Consider the following 27,258-nt stretch of genomic DNA (forward strand, 5'->3'; position numbering starts at 1 on the left):
AACCCATAGTTATTATGTATTGCTAGATTGTTTTATAACTAGGGTTTTATGGAGAAAACTACTTTTAAGCATAGACCATTATGAAATAAATTTGAATTAATTTGGTATTTGGTTACGTGAATTGAATTTCGAAATCCAAGTCATGGTTTATTGATTTTATAAAGAATATGTGTTGTTGTCTCACCGGCTTTGTACGATACAAAAGCCTAAATGCATAAACGTATATAGTTTTACAATTTTATTTCTTATAGTATTTGATAATCCATGCTTAGGTTAAATCATTTGATGGGTTATGCTTAGATGGGTCAAATAACAATTTTGAACCGAATTATCTTTCCAATAATTTTCTTGTCATTGTAATTTGATAGACCATGCTTGGGATACTTTGATGGGTTATACTTAGGAGATGCAAGTCATATTAGAGAAAGTTATACCAATAATAGGTGTTGCAATTGAACAAAGATATAGACTCATATTTGGAATTCGAATTCTTTTCGGTACTCAATTAGAAGCAGTAGTGGAATCCGTTGACCCAGGTTATAGCGCTCTCGCTTATCGTTATCATTTTGGTTTAGTTAAGTTTTATATTTTTATTCGATTCTAAAAATCCAAAAACATTATTTCTGGTTAGTCTATTAGAGATATTGATTAGAGTATTTCCACCGCTCCCTGTGGGTTCGACCCGTACTTGCCTCTGTCTACTAGTTAGACACCGTGAGATTGCGGTTTATTACATATAGGTATCTCCGGATCCTATCAATTTTTGGCGCCGCTGCCGGGGAGCGGCTGTGGAATATTGTAATTAGTATTTCTGATTTTGTAAATAGTTAGGTGTTTATTTTTATTTTATTTTTCGTACAATATTTTTATATTTATTTTTAGGATTTCTTTTTCCTTTTGACTTGTTTTGTGCTTTAGAATTTTATTTCAGGAGACTTTTTGAGAACGATGAGTGATTTGCGTGAGACGTCGTCAATGACGCTTGGTGAATACATGTATGGGTCACGGTATAAGGAAGTTCTTTCTTATAATTGTCTCAGGTATGAAACTTGGAATCCACGTAATTTCGCTATGGGTGGTTATTCAGATGAGTATCAACCCCAATACCATGAGGGTGAAAATGAACTCGACACTATAAGTGATTTTAAGAATTATGATACCAATATAATATCTGAATCTATTGTATCTTACCCAACTCATGATCATTTAACTGATTATTTGTCTATTCAAAAGGACGAGAGTTATGTTAGGGACGTCATTTATTCAGATAATGATGATTCAGAAGAACATATTTATACAGAAAATACTATTGTTGAGTCTGATGACTTAGAGACAGTAGACGTGCGTAATGAGATATTTTCCAATCATTCAAATAAAGAGTTTCCTATAATTCACTTAGTTTCATATAGTGATGAGGCGATTATTCATGATATTGTTGCTCCATTGTGCTCTTGTTTTTCTGATCCATCTAGTGATTTTTTGGATGCTGATGTGAATGTTGAACATATTGATATTGGTCAGATAACTTGTGTCGATGATTTTGAGCCTTTATCTGTTTGTTTAGCACACTTTGCTGATTCGGATGACCCGATGCTTATTGATATTGTCAATGCATTGCGACTTCCAATAGTTAATCAAGGTAACTCACCAACCGAAGTTATTTCCGTGGACTTAGAACCAAACTTAAGAATTTTTGATGAATCACTAGATGCATGTTTAAACCATTGTGCCGAGTTGAATGATTTTGTGTTTTTTTACGTTGTCAATACATTGATTCCTATGATTTCTAGTGAAGATAATATGTCGACAGAACGTATTTCAGTTGATTTAGAACCTGATTTAGAGCGTGTTTCCGAAATAGAAACTAATATGTTTGTTTTCCATGAGAGTGATATGCTTATCTTGACTAAGGATTGCTTTCTATTGAGAATGTATTTACACGTTTGTTTTGAGGTTTATTGTGTTTGCATGTTCATATTTTCAGCTGGGCGAATTGGTTGGGTTGATCCCCAACTTTTCAGACTCTATATATATGATTGGAAGCTCACTTTGGGGTATCAACCTCATTTTGTTTGAGATTACGTGCTATTGAAAGCAGGGAAGCAAATACCTTTCGCTTCATGGGAGTCAACCCATCAGATTTGTTCCCTTTTCTCCATCTTTTATTTTTATTTGTTTACTTTTTGCATTTTATAATTTCCCACCTTAATTTCTACACTGGATGACTCAATTACTTTGAGGACAATGTAATTTTCAAGTGTGGGGGAGTGGTTAAGGTTTTCGCTTTCGTTATTTTAAAATAACTAAAATGTTTTTAGGGTTATGACCAGCTGTGTAGCGGGTCTTTTTCATTTTTCTTAATGTCATGACCAGCTGTGTAGCGGGTCTAAAAAAAATATATTGAATGACCAGCTGTTTAGCGGGTCTACAAAAAAAAATTTATATAAAAAAATATAAAAATGACCAGCTGTTGAGCGGGTCTTTCTGATTATATCTGTTTGTTGTTTAGCAGACTTCTCTACACCACTATTTAGTGGTTTCGTCTTGCTGTTTAGCAGACTTCTCTACACCACTGTTTAGTGGATTCGTCTCGCTGTTTAGTAGACATTTCTCGATCTCGTTGTTTAACAGATCAGTCTAGCTGTTTAGCAGACATCTTTTTGTCTAGCTGTTTAGCAGACATCTCTTCATATCCAGCTGTTTAGCGGATACATTCTTTGTTTTGCTCGAGGACTAGAAAAATATAAGTGTGGGGATGTTGATAAACACGTATGTGCTACATTTTATACCCATATTTATATTGGTTAGGACTCAATATTTTGGCTAACAACATTATTTTAGTGCTTTTGTAGAAAGTACGACCAATTCCGATCATCTGGAAAATAAATGGCTAAATGGAAATGTTTGTGACAAAAATCGCCAAAACTGCTCATGGCACCAGAGCCATGATGAGTTAATTAGTTCGTGGAGATACCAAGCCAACCACTTTTGCTGTCAGCACCACCAAGCTGTCTTATTGTACCAAAGGAGCTAAGAAAATGTGTAAGGGGACGTGGTGTTATTGGGTCAAGGATAGTGGATGACAATGTGTCATTTAATTCCACCACGTATCAAATCCCATATTTCAATAGGAGAGAAAACTTCAGTCCATTCCATCTTCTTTTGGTTTTATTTCTTCATCTTGGTGAATACCGAGCTCAGTGTATATGAGATGGAGCGGCAGCGAGCAAACAAGAATGGGAGCTGATTCATGAGATAAGGAAATGGATTGGAAGTTGGTGCTATCTGGGACAAATGGTTCATCCTCTACTGTGAGCTTTTGGTTCTCGATTTCGACAGAAGCTTTTGGTCGAACTGAGATTTCAAGCTATTGATAGTGAGGAGAATATGGGGTACGGATTGAAGTGCAGACTGAAAGGCGTTTGGTCGAGTTCAGGTTGCAAGAACTTGGCCATTTACAGCGGCAAGAGGATGTTGTCAACACCAACAGGAGCAGGTAACTTGGGAAGTGGTGTTAAACCGATCGTGTAATAGAGATTATGAAGAGTTTTCGAAGACGAGATTCCTGCGAAGTGGAGATGTATATTGATCAGATGGCTGTGTGCTGGGAAACGGAGATGGCTTTGATCTTCTACTCGAACTGAAGAATAAATGAGTTGCTGGTGTCAGACGGAATGGAAACCAATGTGTTGATGGCAGGGAAGAATAATGAGTAACATAAGAAAATGGTTGCTGCCATTAACAACCCATGGTGACGAAGAAAGATGGTTCAAGTCAAGTAGGCAGTGGTGGTTCTTCTTGGATTGGTACTGTAGGTGGATGTAGAGAGATCGGACATGGAAGTGATGCATCGATGGACATGATTGAGGAGTTGGTGATTTAGCTGAGTTGGATCTGCTGTGGGAGTAGCCGGTGAACTGTGCTGGTGATTGAGCTTAGATGGTCACGGAAGAGAATTATGAGTTACGAGCAGACGAGAAGGAATAATTGGTATTGGGTCAGGATTGGAAAGCAGTCTTGGATATAAGGTGGCTCGTGGTTGAACTGGGCCTTGGGAGATTTGCTGTCTTATTTTTAGACTCTCGCAACAACTATAAAGAGAAAGAGGGACGGACAAAGAGAGGAGGCCGGCGGACAGAAGAATCTGGAGGGTTCTCTGTTAGTGACAGACAGGGACGAAGAGAAGCTTGGCGGCCGCTGAGGCGAGCATAAGAACAAGAGACGGAGGAGATAACTTGGGTTTGATCGTTCCTCTTTTGTTATCATTTTCATGGGTTTTAAGAAACCCATAGTTATTATGTATTGCTACATTGTTTTATAACTAGGGTTTTATGGAGAAAACTACTTTTAAGCATAGACCATTATGAAATAAATTTGAACTAATTTGGTATTAGGCTACGTGATTTGAATTCCGAAATCCAATAGTCATGGTTTATTGATTTTATAAAGAATACGTGTTGTTGTCTCACCGACTTTGTACGATACAAAAGCCTAAATGCATAAACGTATATAGTTTTACAATTTTATTTCTTATAGTATTTGATAATCCATGCTTAGGTTAAATCATTTGATGGGTTATGCTTAGATGAGGCAAATAACAATTGTGAACCGAATTATCTTTCCAATAATTTTCTTGTCATTGTAATTTGATAGACCATGCTTGGAATACTTTAATGGGTTATACTTAGGAGATGCAAGTCATATTAGAGAAAGTTATACCAATAATAGGTGTTGCAATTGAACAAAGATATAGACTCATATTTGGAATTCGAATTCTTTTCGGTACTCAATTAGAAACAGTAGTGGAATCCGTTGACCCTGGTTATAGCGCTCTCGCTTATCGTTATCATTTTGGTTTAGTTAAGTTTTATATTTTTATTCGATTCTAAAAATCCAAAAACATTATTTCTGGTTAGTCTATTAGATATATTGATTAGAGTATTTCCACCGCTCCATGTGGGTTCGACCCGTACTTGCCTCTGTCTATTAGTTAGACACCGTGCGATTGCGGTTTATTACATATAGGTATCTCCGGATCCTATCACTCCCATCTCCGAAAGTAACTGGTCCTCCTTCAAAGTCGCTTGTGGAGACAAACCATGAAAGGTCACCAGTCATATATGTCGGCTACAACCACTGTCAAGAAACCATTGGAAGGGTGATGTTGATTTTAAGGAAAAAGCTCCCACACTAACACTACTTTTCTGTTTATAATTTCTTGTTAGTATTTTACACCTTTTTAGATAAGTAAACAATTGTTCAGCTTTCTTGTGAAGATTGCTCGCAGCTTCTATACTTTTCTGAAAACGTGTACATGTATGTTGATTGTGATTGTGAGACTCACAAAACATACAAGGGCCAACATCAATAATCTTATTTGAGAAGTTCTTCCTTTATCAAGTTTCTCAAAGTATAAACTTTTTTTGACACTTGACTTAATATGATCCTTTAGAGAGGAGTCAAATGAGTTATTCATCATCACTGAAGTAAGATCACGGTTGATCCGGATTTGTTCATCCAATTTCCTTTGGAGAATAACAAGGATTTTAGAACATTCCCTAAGATTGTGGTTTATTCCTGGTGAAGCGTTTATAGAGACTTTACTGTCCATCTAGTCAGATCGCCGCAAACACAGACTTTTGAGGTCTTGAACGAGTTTGTCTGCTCTGATACCAATTGAAAAAACGGGGGTATAACAGCCACACCCAATATTTCGATTAGCAATCTGTATGGACTAACTCCAATATACTTTCTAGAGAATCAACTAGACATTCAGACTCAATCTAGAGAAAAGTATATCGAGGAGTTAATATCTCTCTCACTTGATTTGATCTTTACTCAAGCAAATAGAAATCTGCGAGTCTTTATCAAATACAAGGATAATAACTTGGATGGTACCATAGACCAATATCCAAGTGTCAATCAATTTAAATCAACAACCAAAGGTTGGATATTCTAATGATGGATATTAACGCACAACCTGTGATATTTCAATTATATAACAAAATATAATGCGGAATATAAATAACACAGACACCAGAAATTTTGTTAACGAGGAAACCGCAAATGTATAAAAACCCCGGGACCTAGTCCATATTGAACACCACACTATATTAAGCCTCTACAGACACTAGCCTACTACAAACTAACTTTGGTCTGGACTGTAGTTGAACCCTAATCAATCTCACACTGATTCAAGGTACAGTTGCGCTCCTTACGTCTCTGATCCCAGCAGGATACTAGGCACTTGATTCCCTTAGCTGATCTCACCCACAACTAAGAGTTGCTACGACCCAAAGTCGAAGACTTGATAGACAAATTTGTCTCACACAGAAAAGTCTATAGAATTGAATAAATCTGTCTTCCACATAAATACCCAAGATTTTTTGTTCCGTCTTTTGATAAATCAAGGTGAACAGGAACTAATTGATAAACCGGACTTATATTCCCGAAGAACAGCCTAGTATTATCAATCACCTCACAATAATCTAAATCGTATGGTAGCGAAACTAGATATTGTGGAATCACAAACGATGAGGCGAATATGTTTGTGATTTCTTTTTATCTTGCCCAATAGGAGATATAATCTCAATCCAATTATTCAATTGAAATCATATGATAGAAAATGGCAAGATCAGATAGCTCAACTATAAGAAAAGTAGTTTCGTCTGGCTTCACAATCCCAATGAAGTCTTTCATTCGTTAACCTACAGGGTCTCGAGAAGAAACCTAAGGTTAAAGGAGAATAAACTCTAGAAAACCAACTAGTATCACACAGGAGGTGTGGGGATTAGTTTTTCCATATGATAGATGTCTCCTTTATATAGTTTTCAAATCAGGGTTTGCAATCTAAGTTACCTTGGTAACAAAGCATTCAATATCCACTGTTAGATGAAAAACCTGATTCAACCAAGCTAATATCTTTCAACCGTTAGATCGAAGATTAGATTGTCATACACATAAATGAAATTTATTCATATAGGGTTGGGTAACCGTACCTAAACGTGTACACTTAGTTGGTTCACAAATAGTTAATCAATGGTTAGCCATATGAGCACTTTCATATTAACCGTATTCATCTTTCTCATAACTAGTTCAAATGACTCATAAGAACCAGTTGAAGAGTTGTTCAATTGCTTAGGTATTTATTCATAGACACAATTGAAACAAAACCGGTTTGATCCACTTGAATCAATTCATGAAAAATATAGCCACGGTTTGCAAAGATTGCATTCCTTATAATTTATTGTTTTAAGTTCATGAACTACCGATTTGAGATATCACCAGCTTGAGTACGCGTACCTTAGCTACCGGATTTGAGTTCACAAACTCAGCAGAAATTTTCGGTTTGAAAACTTCCGTGAGTACGCATACGGGTATGCGTACCTAAGGTGACTGGTTTACTAGTTTGCAAACTTACAAACTCCAGCAGAAATTTTTGGTATGAAAACTTCCGTGGATACGCGTACGAGTACGCGTACGCGTACTCAACCTGTTTCCTTCACCATATATGCTTATATCCATAGATGGTAATCTCAACTCTACATTTCAATCATTGAAACATTCTTCTATAATGTTATAACAATCGTTATTCATAACTATCGTCATCAAAGCTATTTTCAAGATTGAAACGTCATCATGACTTTCATCACGGGTAAAGATGAAAATAGTTAAAGCGAAAGCTTACCAACACATATTTCGAGAAAAAGATAGGCGATTAAACTCGGCTCGAAATAGCAAATGTGTATGTATGAAAACTATCATACTTATACGACTTTGTCTCAAGAGTGGGAGATAGAATAGACTTTTGAGTAATAGATAAGTTCAAGTCTCCACATACCTTTTAGTCGGATGAAGTTCCACCGGTTCCTCAAGTAGTTCTTCGTCTTCGTAAAATGATCGCTATGGAGTCTGGAGCTTCAACTACATTTGACTATCCTAGACCTAGAATTAGTCATAAGTAAACTAGAAATCAAGACATATAGTTTTGATCACTAATATTGACAAACATACTTGAGATATCAATGCATGCGAGTTCGACCGAGCAATGCTCTAACACAAAGTATAGTCTATCTACACACTTCATAGAATCGATATAATACTAATTAGTAATTCGTTATTATTTAGTGTGCTGAATTTATGGATGAATCTGTACCTTAGAGTTAGGTTCTTTTACATAGTTTAAGGGTGATTCGAGGATTTATTCTAGGACCAATCCCAAATAAGGATCCAATCCCATGGATTTAATACATGACAGATCTCATATATCCAACCAGACTTGACATTTTCGATAGGTCTGTTATCTTAGGATTTTCGTAGATATCAAGATGTACATGGGTTAGATTGGGAAGCTCTTATAACGTCGATATATTGATTTGAAAATTTGTTAAACTATAAACTCTAAATGTTCAAGTATTTTCCATTGATACGCAAGGAAAGATCCTAAAATCGATTTTTCAATATCATTTAGATATCAAAAATATGTGCTTACTCTATTTTCTATATTAGTTGTCAATTATGAGTGATTTCAGTTTATTGGTTGGGATTCAGTTGGTATTTGTCAAATATGGAAATAAACATTCATTGCATATCTTAAGGATTTTCGAATTTGGTAATACCTTGTCTTCCACTCAAGCCTTGGTCATAACACTATAAATAGCGGAGCTTGTATTCTTATAAACTAATCCCTTGACATACAACTTATGTGATTGTGTGGGAAGCCAACTTGTTCAGAGATATGAGTAATCTAATCAAGTGAAACATCTTACGTTCCCTTCATTAGTAGTCTTATTTGGGATCAATATGATTTTAGTAGTACCGTTGGTCGGAAACTAAATCGTATTGTTATTTTAGTTTTTCAATTAGTTGATTTAATTAAGAATTAACAGTATAGTTATCCTTGATAGATCAAACATGTTTATTCTATGGTCATTCTTTTATGATATAAGGACATTCAAGTTTGTTTGAGGATTTGACTATTACAGATCTACTGATTTAATATTTGTAGATAGAACTCTTGATCAATCAACGTTTACAGAACCCGTTTTGTGTATATTAATCAACAGCGGAATCAAGTTATTTGTGCAACAGTAACTTTGATAGATATAACCCGTTTACTTGAAAACTGTTCTTTTTCTAGTTTCCGATCTTTGTGATTTTTCTTGCACACTTAATTCTCCCGGATCCGAATAAGCAAGTTATCTTGATAGATATAAAACTTGTGTAAAGTTCAGACAAACTGTTTAATTGCTTCTTCTTATTAAGTTGCTTGGATAGACCTTGTTCACTAAGATTGATTATTTCATTAATCTTTGTCTTGGTTTGATCTTTGACCAAAGGAATTTATATTGAATAAATGGTGGATCTTTATTCTACTTTATCTCTGATTGACATCTTAATCTGGGAGATTGATAAGTGAGTTGGTTACTGAAACAAATATAGCCCTTGATGTTTCAAATTACGATCCAAATGAGTTAAGAGCATAAGTATTTACGGTAGGTGAAGCAATTCAAGATATTGGACTCTTCCTTGGGATTCACGTGCACATTCCAAATTGGTTGTAAGCGCAGGGATACAGAATGAACTGAGTAACAAAAGAGTGCTAAAAAAATCTTGTATGTCGTACCATTACTTTACTTTCTCCATTGTAATTATTTTACTATAGTTATGATTAAGTAACTGCACTTGTGGGCTAGTCCATTTGGTTGGATTCCTTAGTTCGGTTACGAATTTTGACTATGTACCCATTGATAGTGGATTTTCGACAAAGGCTAAAATCGTAAAATTATAATTTTTCATATCTCTAACCAGCTTCAGACGAGTATGTGAAATTCATTTGGACATGAAAGCTCATGTCATGACCGTCTCTGACTGAGTGTATAACCACTCAGAGCACGCATGAATATGCGACCATTAACGCCTCTCAACTGAGCTTTCAATGTTTTGCATATTTCATCAACTGAGCAATTTCAGTATTCACTTCTATATAGAATCGAAAAAAAATTGGACGGTTCCTAGACAGATTTCCTGCTAGTATAGAGTGATAACATCTTCAGGATGTCGCAATGTTCCATGACTATATAAAATACATATGTATAGAATCTTAATGATTGGACGTCTCCTAGATGGATTGCCCACTAGTATAGAGCAAGAACGTTTTCAGGATGTCGCGACGTTCCCTAACTATACAGATTAAAGATTCAGAACGAGTATGATGCTTACACTTTCTCATACCTCGACTCTCGAATAAATATCATGCTCCTAGAAAAATTGCTTGCTAGTATAGAGCCATCAATTGATTAATTCTAGTGACAATATTCATTAATTGAATTCCTATAAAATAATCTATTTTCATCATAATATCTCATTACTTCAATTCACGACTATTCTCAGTTGAATTCCATGGATTAGTTCTTTTAGTTCCATGGATTTTCATCATAATATCCAAAAAAGTCAAATGGTCCCACGACAGTCCGGGCTTCTCAAGGAAAATATTAAAATATCATTATTTTAATATTTTTAAAATATTGGTCACACGAGCAAAGTCCTACTTGCTCATTCAAGCAAAAATCAAGAATTTCAGTCAACATCAAACTCTTCTGAAAATCCAAAATATTGTAGAAACGTCCAATAAAATACCTGAAACTTTCAGGAATGGACGTGTGAGGGACATGTTGGCCCGTGCTCCACCATGACCTAACCTGGCCGGTCCCTTGGCCATCATGGCAGCCGGTCCCACGTCTCTCAATTATTATTTTAATAATAAATTCATATTTTTCATGAATGAATCCTCGTTCAAAGACATTTATCCGCACGCTCGGACGTCCACCACCACCAATGGACCGGCTCTCATGCCCATTGATTGGTCAATATTTCTCCACTCATTGGACAACGCTCCATCTGTAAGATCCAGAGTTCTCCAAAATTAGAGTTTCGAATTTACGATAATTCGATAAAAGTTGATAACTTTTATATATTGATCCAGCAATTAATATTTTAGTTTATATTTAGTGTTCGATTCTGATACTAACATTTTTGCTCGATTGAGCAACATGGTTTGAACAGACGATCATTCAATATTCACATCTCTGATTCCTACTTTGTCATTCGACCATTCATGACACATTATATAAGGAATGAACATTCTGCTTAATTCAACAACATTTGTCGAACACTCGACATATCAGAATGGGTCCACGATCGAACAATATCATCGGACGCACCTTATGCTCAATACATGAGTCTCAGAGCATAACACATTCGTTCATTATTCTCGACTTCATATCTAGTCAAGTCAACAATTGACCAATTAAGTACACGTCTGCCTTGCAGACTCCACATTCATGAGACATCAATCATGCCACATGGGGGGGGGGGGGGGGGGGGGGGGGGGTATTCACTAGGGTTTTGGCCTGGCGGCCTACGACACGTGTGTACACCCACGATGAGAAATGTGAGTAAGTCGTGCAAGCAGTTGAAGGATTTAGCAAAGTAGTGGATGGACAATCAACCAAGTCTTCCGCACGATGAGGAACTGGTTCAAACACGATTTCCATTTCCCCACTCTTCCACTCCTCAGAAACCGTCACACTTACTGGGATCAATGTGTCTACTACTCTTGCAATATAAATTAGTTCATCAATCCACGATTGAACAACAAGAACTTATCTCAGAACATGACTCAGTCGAACTTATCAGAATTCACTGAGCTTCATCAAACTTGCAGAAATCTCAACACACCTACAATCCTTGATCATCATTGATCCCACACACTTCTCAGCTTCCCTCCTAGAGATCGATCCTCATCCCTCTTTGTGACCGAATTGACTCTGGAACGACCATTGTCTTGGTTTAGGCCCGAGTCTTACAGATTGATCTCTCGAACTCAAAGCACTCCCGTGCAGTGCATCTATTTGCTAAAGGTTAAGGAAATTTGCTCGTTCGAGGAAGCGCTCGTCTCCACTTTTTCTCAAAAACCTAAATCATTTTCACCCATCAACAATATCAAATTACACCTTGTTGAAATAATCCATTGGCCATTATTGTTGTGGTACAATTACACATGATGTGACTATATGTGCTGATAATGAAAAGATTGTGGTGTACTCGGCATCCTTGTTATTTTAGTTATGGCTAGAAAAGGATAAGATGCATATTCAATTTTGTTTTATTATTATTATTAGTAGTATTTTATTTTATTTTTGCTAAATCCAATTTTATCGAAAAGCATTACGAATAATTACAGTGGGGCCAAATGCCCCTACCAAAACAAAACTAAAAAGGAATAACCAAGGCTAACACCCAGCCCCTTAATGGATAAAAGGGTCACACTGAATAGATACAGGAACACCTACAAACTATGTCAGTCCATAAATCTTATCTTATCTTATACTAATATACTAATACTAATATAAATAAAAGATGTCTTTTTGGTAGGAGACCCCCTAAATTACCAGGTTGTCGTCATTTTAATTAGTAAACTCTATTATATCATGTAAATTTAATAAAAGCAAAGGGTGAAAACGTACATTAAATAGATATTTACATATTTACAGAATTTTCATTGTTTTAGAAATATATCAAAAATATAAAAACATAATATCTTTCAAAATATACACCGGATTTTTATAAAATTTATATATTTGAAAATCTCTTTGAATTATTTACGTAACGAGTACAAATAAGACTATTAAACTTTTATTTTGCTTAATTCTTTTTTATTGTTTTCAGATTTAATATTGATGAATGGGCATGTACATCCAACATGTGCTCTCACTAGTAGATGATAATGAAAAACTTCAAATAAAAAACAAAACTCGTACCAGATACATTGCTACCGACAATTACGCTTTTCGTTCTCGCCATCACTTCCTTTCTTTTTTTCCTTAGAAGTAGCAAGTGAAAATTAGTGTTTGAGTCCTAAGTTTAGGTATTATTTAATGTTTGGGTCCTAAGTTTGTCCGATGACTTTTGGTCGCTTGACTGTTATTTGACCAGGCAACTGTTAAATAATTTGACTACTTATTTATAAGAATGCCATTTTTTATTTTAAAAAGTTACACTCTCCAAAAAAAAAACAAAAACAAATAAAAGCAGTTTAGCATTCGTTTTGTTATTTCTCACCTTAAGCACCTCCTCTGTGGCAATGATTGTAATGGATTAGCAGGACACCAACCTTATGTACAAGTAATCTTTTCAACTTTCCATCATTAGGAAAAATTATCAGCCATTGAATCCATTAAGAAAAAGATTGAATACGTAAAGAGGTCTAGCGGAAACAATCCATATGCATCAGTTCTTTTATCTGAGATCGAAGTTTGAACCTCAAAATTTTTTTCAACACCATCCCTAGATTCAAAATCAAGCCCTAATTTTCTCTCACTTTTTACTGATTTAGAACAACATCGAACATATCAAAATGAATTCTAGAATCACATTATTCATGCAGTTCAATTTCTATCACCAAAACAACTTTAATCTGTTCGTTTAAATTCCCAATATTCAATTTCCAAGAGAGAGGAGGACATAGACTAAGTATAAACAAGTTGATCAATTGTGGATACTTTGACTAGATTCATTTTGGGTGATTTCCTATATTGGGTTTTGATCAAGAACGGTTGTGAGTTCAAGTATATTTTTGTTTCTGTTCCGCTGAATATAAAAAGGAGAAGATAATTAAAGAACGATCTATAGATTCAGGTAAATAAATTGTAGCAATATTTAAAGGATGCAATGGCATTGTTGTAAGTATATGGTGAATTTTTTTTAGGTTACTATTAACTTGTATACCCGTATACAAATTAATCGGGGTATAATTGTCTTCTAGTTACATAGGAAACTGAAATCAGTCACTAAATAATAGTACCTACAATAATTACTTAATCTTCTCCATAATCGAGATTAGGTTCCCCTCATACCCTTAAAACAATTACGGAATTTTCTCTCCTCATCTTATTCTACTTTCTTTTTCGCTTTCTGCCTTTCCATTCTATCTTCTTCTTCTCCATTTTTGTTACTGTAAAACCCTAATCATATTCATATCTTTCCAGAATAATTTAAATATTTTGATAAATCTTACCATTGATAGATCTTGTGAGAAGCTCAAAAACCCCACGAATTACACAAATTAATTTTCTTTTCCTATTTTGAAAATGATTAAATTTTTATCCAATCTTAAAAATCAGAGTAGCAACAAATCATTCATTGCCCCAATTCAGAATTTTTTTTTTTTGTGTGTATGTTCTTTTCTCATATTAAGATGAAGAGGTGCTCTGTTTTTTTACCCAAATACTAAAACGATATTGGGTTCAAGATTTAGATTGAGATCAGAATTAACAGGTTACGGGTGTTGAGAGACCCTCATATGATCTGTGGATTTTTTTGGATTGGCTCCTCATATGATTTGTGGTAAACTAAAATTTGTGTTCATAAATCTCAAGGTTAGAGAGAGAGAGTGACGTATAAAGCTTAGAACTTGTTTGTTTGCAGCTGACTCGGCGTCTGAATCTGAGTCAACCCCTGACTCGGACCGAGTCAGCAGTCAGACCGTTTGTTTTCCATTTTGAGTCAGATCTGACTCGACCTCTGACTCAGACATAACCCCTGACTCGGACTCATTTGAGTCAGGTAACAAAATACCCCTGACTCATGGGACCAAACCACTGACTCACTTATTTCCGAGTCAGATGAGTCAGATCTGACTCAAAACAAACATATCGACTCAGATCCAGATGAGTCAGGTGATTTCACTCAGATCCAGATGATTCAGATCCAGACGACTCAGATGAGTCAGGAGTAAACAAACATGGGCTTAATACATATTGATTCTAACGCTTCAGATGAGGCAACATGTTAAACATCATGTCATTAATTTGATTTGGATGATTGAAAAGGTGCTGGTCGAATTTGGTTATGATAAAACTGACTTAAGTTTTTTATGGTTGGATTTGAATGGTGTTCCGATTAGTCTCCATGAACAAACATAAGAGGAAGAAGAGGAAAGATTAAATCACGTCCGTCTAGACTTCAAGTAGGGTCCACCGAAATAACTTGTCTCACAAAAGAGTATAAGCTTTTAAGGGTATCAATGGAATTAACCGGTCTAGGAAAAAGAGAATCAGATTTCGAAGAAATTCCAAATACCAAAACACAGATACACCGCCCAAAACAAATAAATATTTTTTTTATTATTTTTTAACGTGTTTACTGGTATACATATTAACAAAACAGAGAATGGGTCATTTGACCAAAAATGGAGATTTTTCGGTTCATATGGACGAATAGACTATTAGTATGGATGAAATGGACAGTAGTCACGTGGTTTCAATTCAGACACTTGTACCCCACTAATTCTTTAAATAAGGGAAGCATCTTCCAGATCTCATCTCTTTCCTCGCTTCCTTCATCTACCACAAATTTTTTTTCTTCCTCCTTCGTCTTCATCAGCAGAAAACCAACATCACCAGGATCAATATTATCTCCACCACCATCAGCATCTCCATCTCCACCAACAACAACATCATCAACACCATCATCCTAAAAACCAACAACATATCATCTCCACCACCAAAAACAACAAACTCACCATCAAAGACACCACCACCACCATCAACAACATCACCATATTCCTTCATTATCCCAACCACTACAAACTCCAGTAACACCATCATCGAAAAACGCCACCAATATCATTTTTTTCTGTGTGAAATACCCTAATTAAATTGAGTTTAATTTCTTAGATTGATTGAAGCTAAATAAATAAATTGGGTTTTGTTTTCTATCAATTTCACAAGATGAGTAAGTTTCCTAAACCCAATTTTGATAAAAGCCCTAATTTTTTTTGATGCATTTGAATGAATGTTTCATATATCTTGTGTTATTATTGGATGAAACTGGTTTCGTCTTGTGTTTACACAGGATGAGCCTGGTTTCATCATCTGTTGCTACTAGTTGAGTTTGTTGTACATCTTATGTTTTACTGGATGAAACTGGTTTCATCTTGAGTTTCCACAAGATGAGCCTGGTTACATCATTTGTTGCTACTAGATGAATGTTTTGTACATCTTCATGTTTAGATTGGACTGATTTTAGTTTCATCCAATTTTTATACTAGGATGAAATTGGTTTCATCCTGCTTAATATTGGGTTGAATTTGGTTTTACCAATTTTTAACTAAGATGAAACTGGTTTCATCATGTTTTATATTGGGATGAATTTGATTTCGCCGATGTTTAAAGTAGGATGAAACTAGTTTCATTCTACCGTAATTTAAGATTTATGTAGTGGGTTTTCTTAAAATTGCTTAAAAACAGTTTTTGATTGATGTCTGATGTTGCTAAGAAGATGTGAAATTAAGGGTTTTACAGGCATGCAATGGTGGTGATTTGAGCTGAGATTGCAATGGTGGATTTGAGCTGAAAATTCACTTACATGTTGAAGGAGATTGCAGATTACTCTGTTTTTTGCTGAGATTGCAGATTACTCTGGGTTTTTTTTCTCCAATTGTTGTATGGAATACCCAAGTACCTTGTTTTATGATACTCTGTTTTTTTTGTTCCTGTAATTTTTAGTGTTTTTTGTTCCTGTAATTTTTGTTCCCTGTTTTATGTTACTGAGATTGCAGATTACTCTGTTTTTTCTAACCTTTATTAACCCAGTAAATATTTGAAGAAGATAGGGATATATTGGTCTGTTCCAATCAATTAATAAAAAATATTCTGGGTGAAATAACCAAACAAGATATTTGAACAGTATCTTTTTAATTCCTGTTCATATAAAGAGTATCAAAATCTACCAGTCTGTTTCACCCAGAAATTATGAGTTTTGACCATTTAAACCAATATCGAGTTAACAAAAGCCATTCTTTTAACAGATGACTGGTCAAATAACAGTTAAGCTACCCAAAACCATCAACGGGGAAACTTAGGAATTATGACCCACAAACACTTAATAGTACTTAGGACCCAAACACTAATTGGCTCTAGTATCAAAACTTAGGCTTGATGGCGAATTGATGATGCGGTTCTATTTTAAAATAACATGGCGCACTACCCAATTGCTAGCTTAATTGTACGGTGTTGTTATTGCATGTTAGGTATCGTATCGTGGCCATGCTGGGAAATGAAGAATGTAACATCAATATATTCTGTCAATCTTTTAAATTGTTATATTACGCTCTTCTTTCCACGAGCTTCTTCCGAGAAGCATTTTTAAGTAACGTGTGCTTACGGATGTTCTTGTATATAACACCATATATACAGTTCATACTTTTATGGTTACTCTTGCGTTACGCTTACATTAACCTACGCAGATAAGGAATGGCTCAACGTTTTCCGTTTGATTTACGGGAAAAATACGGTTTAGTCCAAAATCCCATCCATATATACTAGTTAGTCCACACCCATTCAACTAGGTACAATTTAGTCCGAAAGTTATTTAAAATATGGAAAATACACATATAACCTTCCTAATATACAATTTAGTTCACATATTTACGGTTTAATCCAAAGTGACTTATGATGATGTCAACAATTTTAAATAATAATAAAAAATTAAAACGAATTTATCTTTGTAACCGTTTGTCCAAAATTTTCAAACTTTATATATTCGAAAAGCTCTTTCCGAGAGCTACAAAAAGAGTACCCATATGAATATATAATTCTCATTTTTTAGAAATCTTAGCTTACATTGGTATACAAACATGTATATCTACAAAAATCCAGAAACAAGACAAGATGCACCAGTTTGTACACCACATACAACTTGAATTGTCCATCTAAGCATCAATAACACTATCCATATTAAATAAACATAACATGGAAACTCAAATGAATTTGAACCATCAACCTCCGAAAACCTCGTGATAGGCTTGGGCGCTCTACCATTTTGATCTTATGAATCCTTAAGAATAAAAAAATAAAAGGATCAACATGCATACAGTAACAAATTGATAACATGTGTACAGGTGTTCCAAAAACATGTATACCCATGTGTACTAGCCCATATCCAAGAACATAATCGACCAAAATGTGTATAATTATGTGCACGTTAACAATTATCAAGAACAAGTACAGTGTACAATAATGTAATATGAGTTTGCTAGATATCATATGAAACAAAAATAAAATAAGGTTCTACCGATAATAAAGATGTTTTATCCCAAAATAAACCTTTTGCAGGCATTGCTAGCCCACCAAAGTCTAATAACCTTACTACTTCATTCGCTTGGGGGACTTCACAAAGTGCTTTCTTGAACCATATTAGTCATAGCGTTCCAGAATATACTGGAATCAGATTCAAGGGCGACTACTACTCTTGAGGGGTACAAACTAAAGTCTAAACAAACCTAATCTAATTTGAACCATAATAGTCGGGACAAAGAAAAAAAGAAAGAAAGATAGACACAAAACAACTAAATCATCAAGTAAGAAGGAATTTGATACCTCATTAATATCTAGAACCCGTTCGTTGTTTTTCTCCACTTTCTTAAGCTCCCTCGAAAAGTACCTTAACACATAGCAGTTATGCTATTAAAATCATCTCATTATCTCAAAAAACAACAACTTAGAGTTTCATCAAGATTTTTTTTTTAATATATTTTTGAGAGAGAACAATGATATACAATTATGTATACACCTACATAAATCTAATATCCATACCCATAAAACATACTATATATTATTGACATAGCACAATGATGTACAACTATGTACATACCTACAAAAATCCAACAAATCCGACATTCATATCCACAAAAAAGATCATGAAATCACGAGAGAGTATAATGGTGTGCAACTATGTATACGCTTACAAAAATTCAGCACCTATACCAACAAAACATGCATATATTATTGAGATAGCACAGTGGTGTGCACCGATGTACACACCTATACAAAATCTAAAAAAACAAACATCCATACCTATAAAACAAGTCATATATATTATTGAGATTGTACGATGGTGTACAACTATGTACACACCTACAAAAACCCAACAAATTTAACATCCATACCAAAAGAAAACCAATAAAGAGAGATCACAATGATGTATAACTATGTACACACTTATTAAAATCCATCATCTAACTATGACTATACATATATTTTTGAGATAGCACAATGGTGTACAACTATGTACACACTTATTAAAAAATCTAACAAATCCAACATTCATACCCACAAAACAGGTGATATATATTATGAGATTATACAGTGGTGTACAAATCTATAAACATCCAAGTACACAAAATCATGAGGAAAATCAGGAATACCGCAACAAATATATACCACAAAACATGCATATATTATTGAGATAGCACAATGGTGTACAAATATGTCACTTATAGAAAATCCAACACCTGTACACATTAGTGATTTCCCTAATTTTTGGTTTGTATACATAAATATAGTTCGGCAACTGTACAACTATTTACATTTAAATAATCAACATGTGGAAAACTATGTACACCTACATAACAAAAAATGTGTGTACAACTATGTATACATTAATGCTTTCCCTAATTTCCCAGACTTTAAAATGAATATCATGTGCACAAATATATACACCTAAATAATTAACACGCGTGCAAATATATAAACATTAATTATTCAAAAAAAAAGTGCACGAACTAGTAAAACAAGTGTTTAAGGTGTCGGTACATTGTAGAGATCCAGATAAGAACTCGTACTAGCGGTCTCTATAGTTTGATAAGTCTCTCTAAATATATACATTTTAATATTTCAAAAAAAAAGAAAAAAAAAGTGCGCAAACAGTAATGGGCATTCTAAGCACTTGAAACTGAGTACATCCGAAAAAAAACCAAAAAAATGATGTTAAAGGTGCATCAGAGTATAATACTGTTATGTATCATTATTAATCAACATGTGTACAGTTATGTACACATAAACAATCAACAGGTGTACATCTATGTACACATTAACAATCGACAGTTGTACAACTATGTACACATTAACAACCAACTGAAGTAAACTAGATTTTTCATTAACAAAAAAAAACAAACAAGAATCAATACTTTCAAATTAAAAAATGAAGATCAATACTCATTTTTTCACATGTCCAAATATAAATTTTTAACTAAAAATTAAAAGGTGATAAATTTGATAATTGCTGGAACAAATACCTTTTAATACCAGACACATTCCATAACTCCAATTATTTTCTAAAGAGAACAATAAGAGTGGGAAGGAGTTTCTCAACCAACAATATCTCAACACATAACACACCAAATGATATAAACTAACTTTTCACAACATCCCTTGTTATGGGTACAATTAACTGAATCTAGACAAATTAGATGTCTTCAGATAACCCAATTTAACAATAAAAGATTAATGTCACCAAAATGGCAAAACACACAAAAAATCTAAAATAAAATCCTATATCCGGAACCATATGAAATGTATGAACAATGCCAACTCAACGACCATTATGTTCAAATGAAATGCCGGTGGTATTTTTCATTTATTAAGTAGTACTTACCTTCTAGAAGGGTCAAGGTCATCAAAGCATCCAAAGCATAAGATAGCCAAGCATGAACGAAAGATAAACTCTTTTTAGAATTAATCGTCCATGCTAATACTCGTGTGTCAGAGTCGGTAGCACACTGACGAGGTCTTCATATCTGAGACTCAACAGTCAACTCGCTGCAGTGGTAAAAAATCCACAAATTTTATTATTGAACACATGATTTCAGAGATAAATGATGAATCATGACATCTAATTGTGTATATCATACCCTTCTTTTATAGCATCTAATCTTGAGCTCAAAAAAGTACAACAGAAAACCAAGACTTTTCCAAGACAAATGGCTAGCTTAATGCTGGCCAAGCAAGGCATACATAATCACATTTATGTATAAGAAAAGTGGTACCTTTATAAGCATCTCCTTTATTAAACCAAATCAAACAAAAAATGTCCTAACAAACCTCAAGTAGAATTCAGGTGCCACATTTTAATTTTGAAAATACCAATGAATCTTACCAATCATAATTATCTAATACAAACCGGTGTACCAACATATACACCTTGTATAAAAAGCACACAAAAAAAAGTGCACTTTTATGTACACTGCGCATAACTGGTGTACAGGAAAATACAAAATATACCTAGAACTGGATGGATCTCTTATCTTAAACTCATCTTTCTCCATGTCTTATCCGCAAATCGGAACATAGTGTAAGAAGAGATAAATGAGTTAAACAATAACTCAATAAATTCAATAATTATAAAACAGGAGATCAAACCTTAAATGAGAGCGCAAATGTACAATTATCTAACCTGTTTAGCCTGAGTGTCCACTACACGATCCCCGGTCCAGTGTAAAACCTTGTTTGTCACATCCTCCATTGAACTTGAAGACGTAACCCTTGAACTCCTGTAACACAAACAATTAAAATTTTCATTCCAAAACTACACAGGCCTACATTCATAAAGTTAGTATCTCAAAGAATCAAGATCGAGAGTAGTTGTTGATATATGCAATAATGGATCAATAGATATAGCAAACAACGTGATGCAAATAAATGTATAAAGAAGATACAATCTAAAACTCCAATGAGGGAATTAGTTGTAATTAAAATTTCTGCCAGCGGTTTCATATAAATTTCCATAATTTTTGATTTAATAGTGGTTCCAAGACCCCTTATAGGCAAGAACGCAATATTTACATCAAGTACATAAAATCCTAAAATAACTATATCAGGCTAAGTTGTTAATATTTTGTAGGATCATTTACATCACGTTGCTCAATCTGTGGTGACGTGACATTACATATTCCACTCTACTTTATAAAATAGCAGGGACATTAAATGAAACCAAAAGGAATATACCATTTGCAAATAAGGAGATTGGGCCAAGAAACCCGATTAGTGCATGCATTTCCAAAATTTTAAGCTTGCTTAAAGTGTATACACAAACAAAGAAGAAAAACACAATCTACACAAACCAGGTTTGGTATTTCAATCCTTTGGAAGGAGATATGACACCAGAAATGACAGTGTAACTAACCAGAAATATGTATCCAGTTACACATTTTATTTCTTTCGATCATTAGTGCTCAAAACTATCAAGTATAAACGATGCAGCTACGAAAAAAGATTAAAATCCATTTTGATAACTTTCAATTTACTGTATAATTACAAAAACATTACGACCAACTACCCATTTCAAACTTTGCATATCCTAGTTATCACCAGCACAAAGGGAAACTAAACATCATAGACCTGTGCATATAAAAATTTGACATCCAATATGTTCTACTAGTTTATTAATGCGTGCTCAATCTCCAATTTACAGTCCAAATATCATTATTAATTTTATGCTTCCAGTAAGAGGTACACAACTCACTTAAATTATCCCTAACATAAACAAAATTACAGAAAATCCCACGAATGTTATCTCAATAATGTCGATTATCAAAATCAAAATTGCTCTAAAGGAGAAATAGAGTTTACATATTATGTTTTTTCCTTTTTGATTTTTACTATCCGGAGATCATATACATCCTTAAAACCCTAACCAAAACTCGAGTGAATCGTAATCAACTATAATTATTCATACAAACTACTTAATTAACTTACAAATACTGGAAGTACGAAGTAATTTTCCGAAAATTCAGAATCATCAAACAAAGACTTACATAATCAAACTAATCCCTAAAAATTTCAGATTAGAAAATATATAATTTAGAATCACCTGAGATCTGGTATATATGTATCTGTAGAGAGATCGGATATAACTAAGATACAATGTACTATTTTTTTTTGAAAAGCTTCAGACAATCGAGCTGGAATGAGATGAATGACTAAAACCTAAATCGTTTTTTCTGTGGAGCTTCACCAGAGGATAACGAAGAAATGAATAAAAAAGATACTCCAGGAATTTTATACGAGGGTTAATTTTGTCATCAACAAAAATCATTTTGGATTGAATCGTTTGTAAAAAGGACTAACTCGTTTCAGATTAAGCAAATTTGGACTGAAGAGTACCAGGCTTGAGAGGAGTGGACTAGAGAGTCTAAAGCCCAGAAACTTTGGGACTAAACGTTAATTTCTACTTGATTTACATGAATACTCATATTCGTGCCGTCATCGCCATGTATCATAAAAAGTAGCAGCACATTAGGGCCGAAGACTTGCTTCAGTGATCCATTTGGATATCGAGTTTGTCTAGTGTTGATGCATGAGGTGTAAAACATGACGACCCGGCACATTCCGGCCCACGAAGTCGCGTTCTTAGCGTGCTACTTATTGTGCTGGGTGGTTCCAGAGATTTAGACGTGATGTGTCGTGCCTGCTAAATGGTGTGCTGGGCTGTGCCAGAAAAATAAACGTGCATGCTGTGTCGTGTTGTGCTGTGCTAACCCACTTATTTTATGTTTTACAAAGTAAATATTTTTCATATATTTTAGTTAGTATATGTATTATTATAGAAATTAATGAGCATAATCAAAATAAAATGTTAAAAACCTGCTAAAATGAAGGGTTTTTTTTTTGTGAAATATATATGAAATATAATGTATTGCGTTGTATTTATCCATAAATTGGCGTGCTTTCTTCGCGTGTCGTGTTGTGCTGTGCCGCATGCTTACACGTGCCACGTGTTTTTGCCGTGCTGATGTGCGTATCTTTCTGGCACAACACGCTAAGTTAATGTGTTGTGCACGTAATGTGCCATGTTGTGCTCAAATTTTATCGCGATGTGTTGTGTCATAAACGTGCTGGCCCGGCCTAATTTAATCATTCATGAGGACATGGGAATGCTAGTCGACTACCCCGACCATTTGAACTAAAAGTAGTTTGATATATCAAACTGTTTTTTTTTTTGATCGGTAAAGAAAAGGTTCATTGATAAAAAAAAAAAAGGGTATAAAGGCTATACCACCCTAAACAAAGTACAAAGGAAAAAGAAAAACAAAAAGGAGGTAACATGCTACCATCCTAGACAGGATTGAAATAGATGTTGCACCAATCTGACATGACAGTCGATGAGTTTACAGACTCAATTTCCTTAATAGAAAGAGCCCATGAAAACAAGTAATAAATATCTTTGTTGAAAACAACAAGCACGTTGTTTCTTGTATCTATAAAGACTCATGTGTTCCTTTCCTTCCATATACTCCAAATGATGGCTACATGTACCAAATTCCAAACAACAGAACTTGCTGCATTGTGTTGAGTTAAATTCCAAGCCTGCAAAGAAGGAATAATTTCCCCCTGCATATAATAAAACCACTTCAACTTATTCAAAAATGCATCCCAAACCTTTCTGGAAAAAGAGCAATGCAGTAGTAAGTGAGAACTTGTTTCATTACAGTTGCAAAAAACACAAGCGACAGGAACTTCAATACCCCTATAATTCAACAAGTCTCTAGTTGGGAGGTTGTTATGATCAATAAGCAACAAGAAGAAACCAATTTTTGGAGGACATTTAAGGTTCCAGATGAAGGTGAAAATAGAGCTCTGCTGAATAAGGCCATCCTCCATAGATATTTTCTCATAAGCTGACTTGACTGTAAAGACTTTACCCTTAGTAAGAGTCCACTGTAATTCATCTGTTGTATCATTAGTGAATTTAAAGGAAGCAAGATCCGTAATAAGAAGATTATACTCAAATCTAGCTACATCATTGAGCCTAGTAGGAGTATGTAAGTTCCAAACATAAGAAGGACCATCTGTGACACACATTTCTGAAACTGAAATATGCTTTGCTCTGGAGAGAGCAAACAAGTTTGGATAACAAGTTTTAATGGGAGAATCATAAATCCAATTGTCATCCCAAAACCTAACAGAAATACCATTGTTAACCTTAAATTTAACAAACTTCAGCACAGAGGATTTAAACTTCATGATAGATCTACAAACTGACCTACCATAAGTACATTCTAGAGTTTTAGGAATCCACTGAGCTACATTAACACCATACTTCTCAGCAACAATGGTCCTCCAAAGAGCTGAATCTTCAGTTGCAAATCTCCAAATCCATTTTGAAAGTAAAGCATGATTTATTTGTTTGAGACTTTTAATACCAAGGCCACCAAATTTCTTCCTTCTACTAAGAGCTCTCCATTTCACTAAATGAATTTTTTTCTTCCTCTATTATCATTCCATAAGAAGTCTCTCATGATCTTTTCTAACTTCTTAATAACAGAAGCAGGCATCTCAAAAAGGGACATGTAATAGATAGGAAGACTGGCTAAGACACTGTTAATCAAAGTTATTTTACCTGCTCTTGACAATAAAGTCTTCTTCCAACCAACAAGCTTAGAAATAAACTTCTCAATAATCATGTCCCATTTAGCTACAACTCCACATTTATCTCCAAGAGGCAAACCAATAAAAATTGTAGGCAAAACACCTCTATAGCAACCTAAAATAGATGAAAAGACAGATAAATCACCATCAAAACCAACACCAAATATCTGACTTTTGGCAAAGTCAATCTTCAAACCTGTCAGCATCTCAAAATAAAGGAGAATTAATATGAGATTCTTAACTTGTTCTACATCAGCATCCAAAAAGATTAGGGTGTCATCAGAAAATTGAAGATGACTAATAACTGTCCCATCAGATTTAGCTTGAAAACCAGATAATAAACCTTCTTCTTGAGTCTTCTTTATCATGAAAGTAAGAGCTTCTCCAACTAACAAGAATACGAAAGGTGAAATAGGGTCACCTTGTCTTATTCCCTTGTTACTTTTAAAATATCCAGCTGCACTACCATTTACAAGCACTGAAAACCTGACATATTCAACACAACATCTAATCCAATTTCTCCATATTTCTCCAAAACCCATCAACTTGAACATATCATCCGAAAAATTCCAGGTAACATGATCAAATGCCTTCTCAAAATCAACTTTGCACAATAGACCTGGTTTTCCACTTATAATTCTAGAATCTATGAGCTCATTAGTTATCAAAACACCATCTAAAATTTGTCTTTTATTCACAAAAGCTGATTGCTGAGAAGAGATAATTGTTGGAAGAGTAAGCTTAAACCTTTCTACCAAAATTTTGGATACAACTTTATAAGCCCCATGCACAAGACTTATTGGCCTTAAGTTTTTAATCTCCTCAATACAGTCCTTCTTAGGAATCAAAGCAACAAAATTATTTTTCAACCTCCAATCAAAAAAATTCCTCTCTTGCATCTCCTTGAGAATATTTAAGAAATCCTCTTTAAGAATGTCCCAACAAAGAGTGTAGAAACTAATGGGAAACCCATCAGGACCAGGTGCTTTATGTTTCCCTAACAATTTAATAGCCGCAAAATATTCATCCTCATCAATGTCTCTCTCAAGCCATAAACACATCTCCTCAAAAATTTGATTAAAATGCATACCCTCTGCAGAAATTACACTTTGTTGTGGAGACTGAAAAATGTTTTGAAATAAATCGACAATATCATTCTTTATTTCACTGTCATCTGAAGTAAGCACACCATTCACCTTGATTGAGCCAATGAAACTTCTTATTCTTCTATCATTTGCTAACCTGTGGAAGTATTTTGTATTATTATCATAATCTTTGACATGAGTATATCTGAATCTACTCCTCCATTTCTCTGCTCTTATGATAATTAAATTGCAACATTCATGTCTTGCGCTCACTCTATCATTCCACTGAGAATCAAATAACCCATTATTAGCATTCTCCATTGCATCCAAGTCTGCAAAAATATCTTCAAGTTCCTCCAGTCTTTTGTTCACTTCTCCATACTCCTCTTTGCTCCAGGGTTTAAGCTTTTGTTTAAGCAATTGTAATTTCTTAGAGAACACAAAACCATCACTACCTGAAACATCAAAAGAATTCCACATTTCTCTAACAAAAGAAATAAAATTTGGATTAGAAAACCAATAATACTCACAGCGTAATGGAGATGGACCATGCTTCATCCCTTTACAAATCAGAGCAATTGGATTATGATCAGAGCAAGAATGAGAAAGAGCATGTTGAGTGACATGAGGATACATATTTTCCCAAGCAGGACAAAAAAAAATTATGTCTATTCTGCTCCTTATACTTTGAGTTTGAATGTGTTGTCCAAGTGTAAAGAGCACCAATTAGAGGCAAATCAAATAGATGGTGCTTAGAAATGAAGTTGTTCAGCTTTATCATACCATTTGTGATATCACCTCCGGAAGATCTTTCATGCACAAACCTTATCTCATTAAAATCACCTCATATCACCCATGGATAATTCCATAACCCTCTTGTCTCTTCTAACTCTCTCCAAAACAAT

General features: G+C 34.5%; 1 protein-coding gene across 1 annotated transcript; it reads right to left on the reverse strand.

Annotated features, from left to right (window-relative positions):
* Window positions 1-15,321: 15,321 nt before the first annotated feature.
* Window positions 15,322-26,989, reverse strand: LOC113305622. Its single transcript, XM_026554638.1, has 4 exons — window positions 25,240-26,989; window positions 24,342-25,087; window positions 24,156-24,230; window positions 15,322-15,534 (listed from the first exon to the last, which is right to left on the reverse strand). The coding sequence occupies exons 1-4, from the start codon at window positions 26,987-26,989 to the stop codon at window positions 15,322-15,324; spliced, it is 2,784 nt and encodes a 927-aa protein (XP_026410423.1).
* Between the last annotated feature and the right edge of the window lie 269 nt (window positions 26,990-27,258).

Source organism: Papaver somniferum, chromosome 8, assembly GCF_003573695.1.
Source record: "Papaver somniferum cultivar HN1 chromosome 8, ASM357369v1, whole genome shotgun sequence".
Classification (NCBI taxonomy): Eukaryota; Viridiplantae; Streptophyta; class Magnoliopsida; order Ranunculales; family Papaveraceae; genus Papaver; species Papaver somniferum.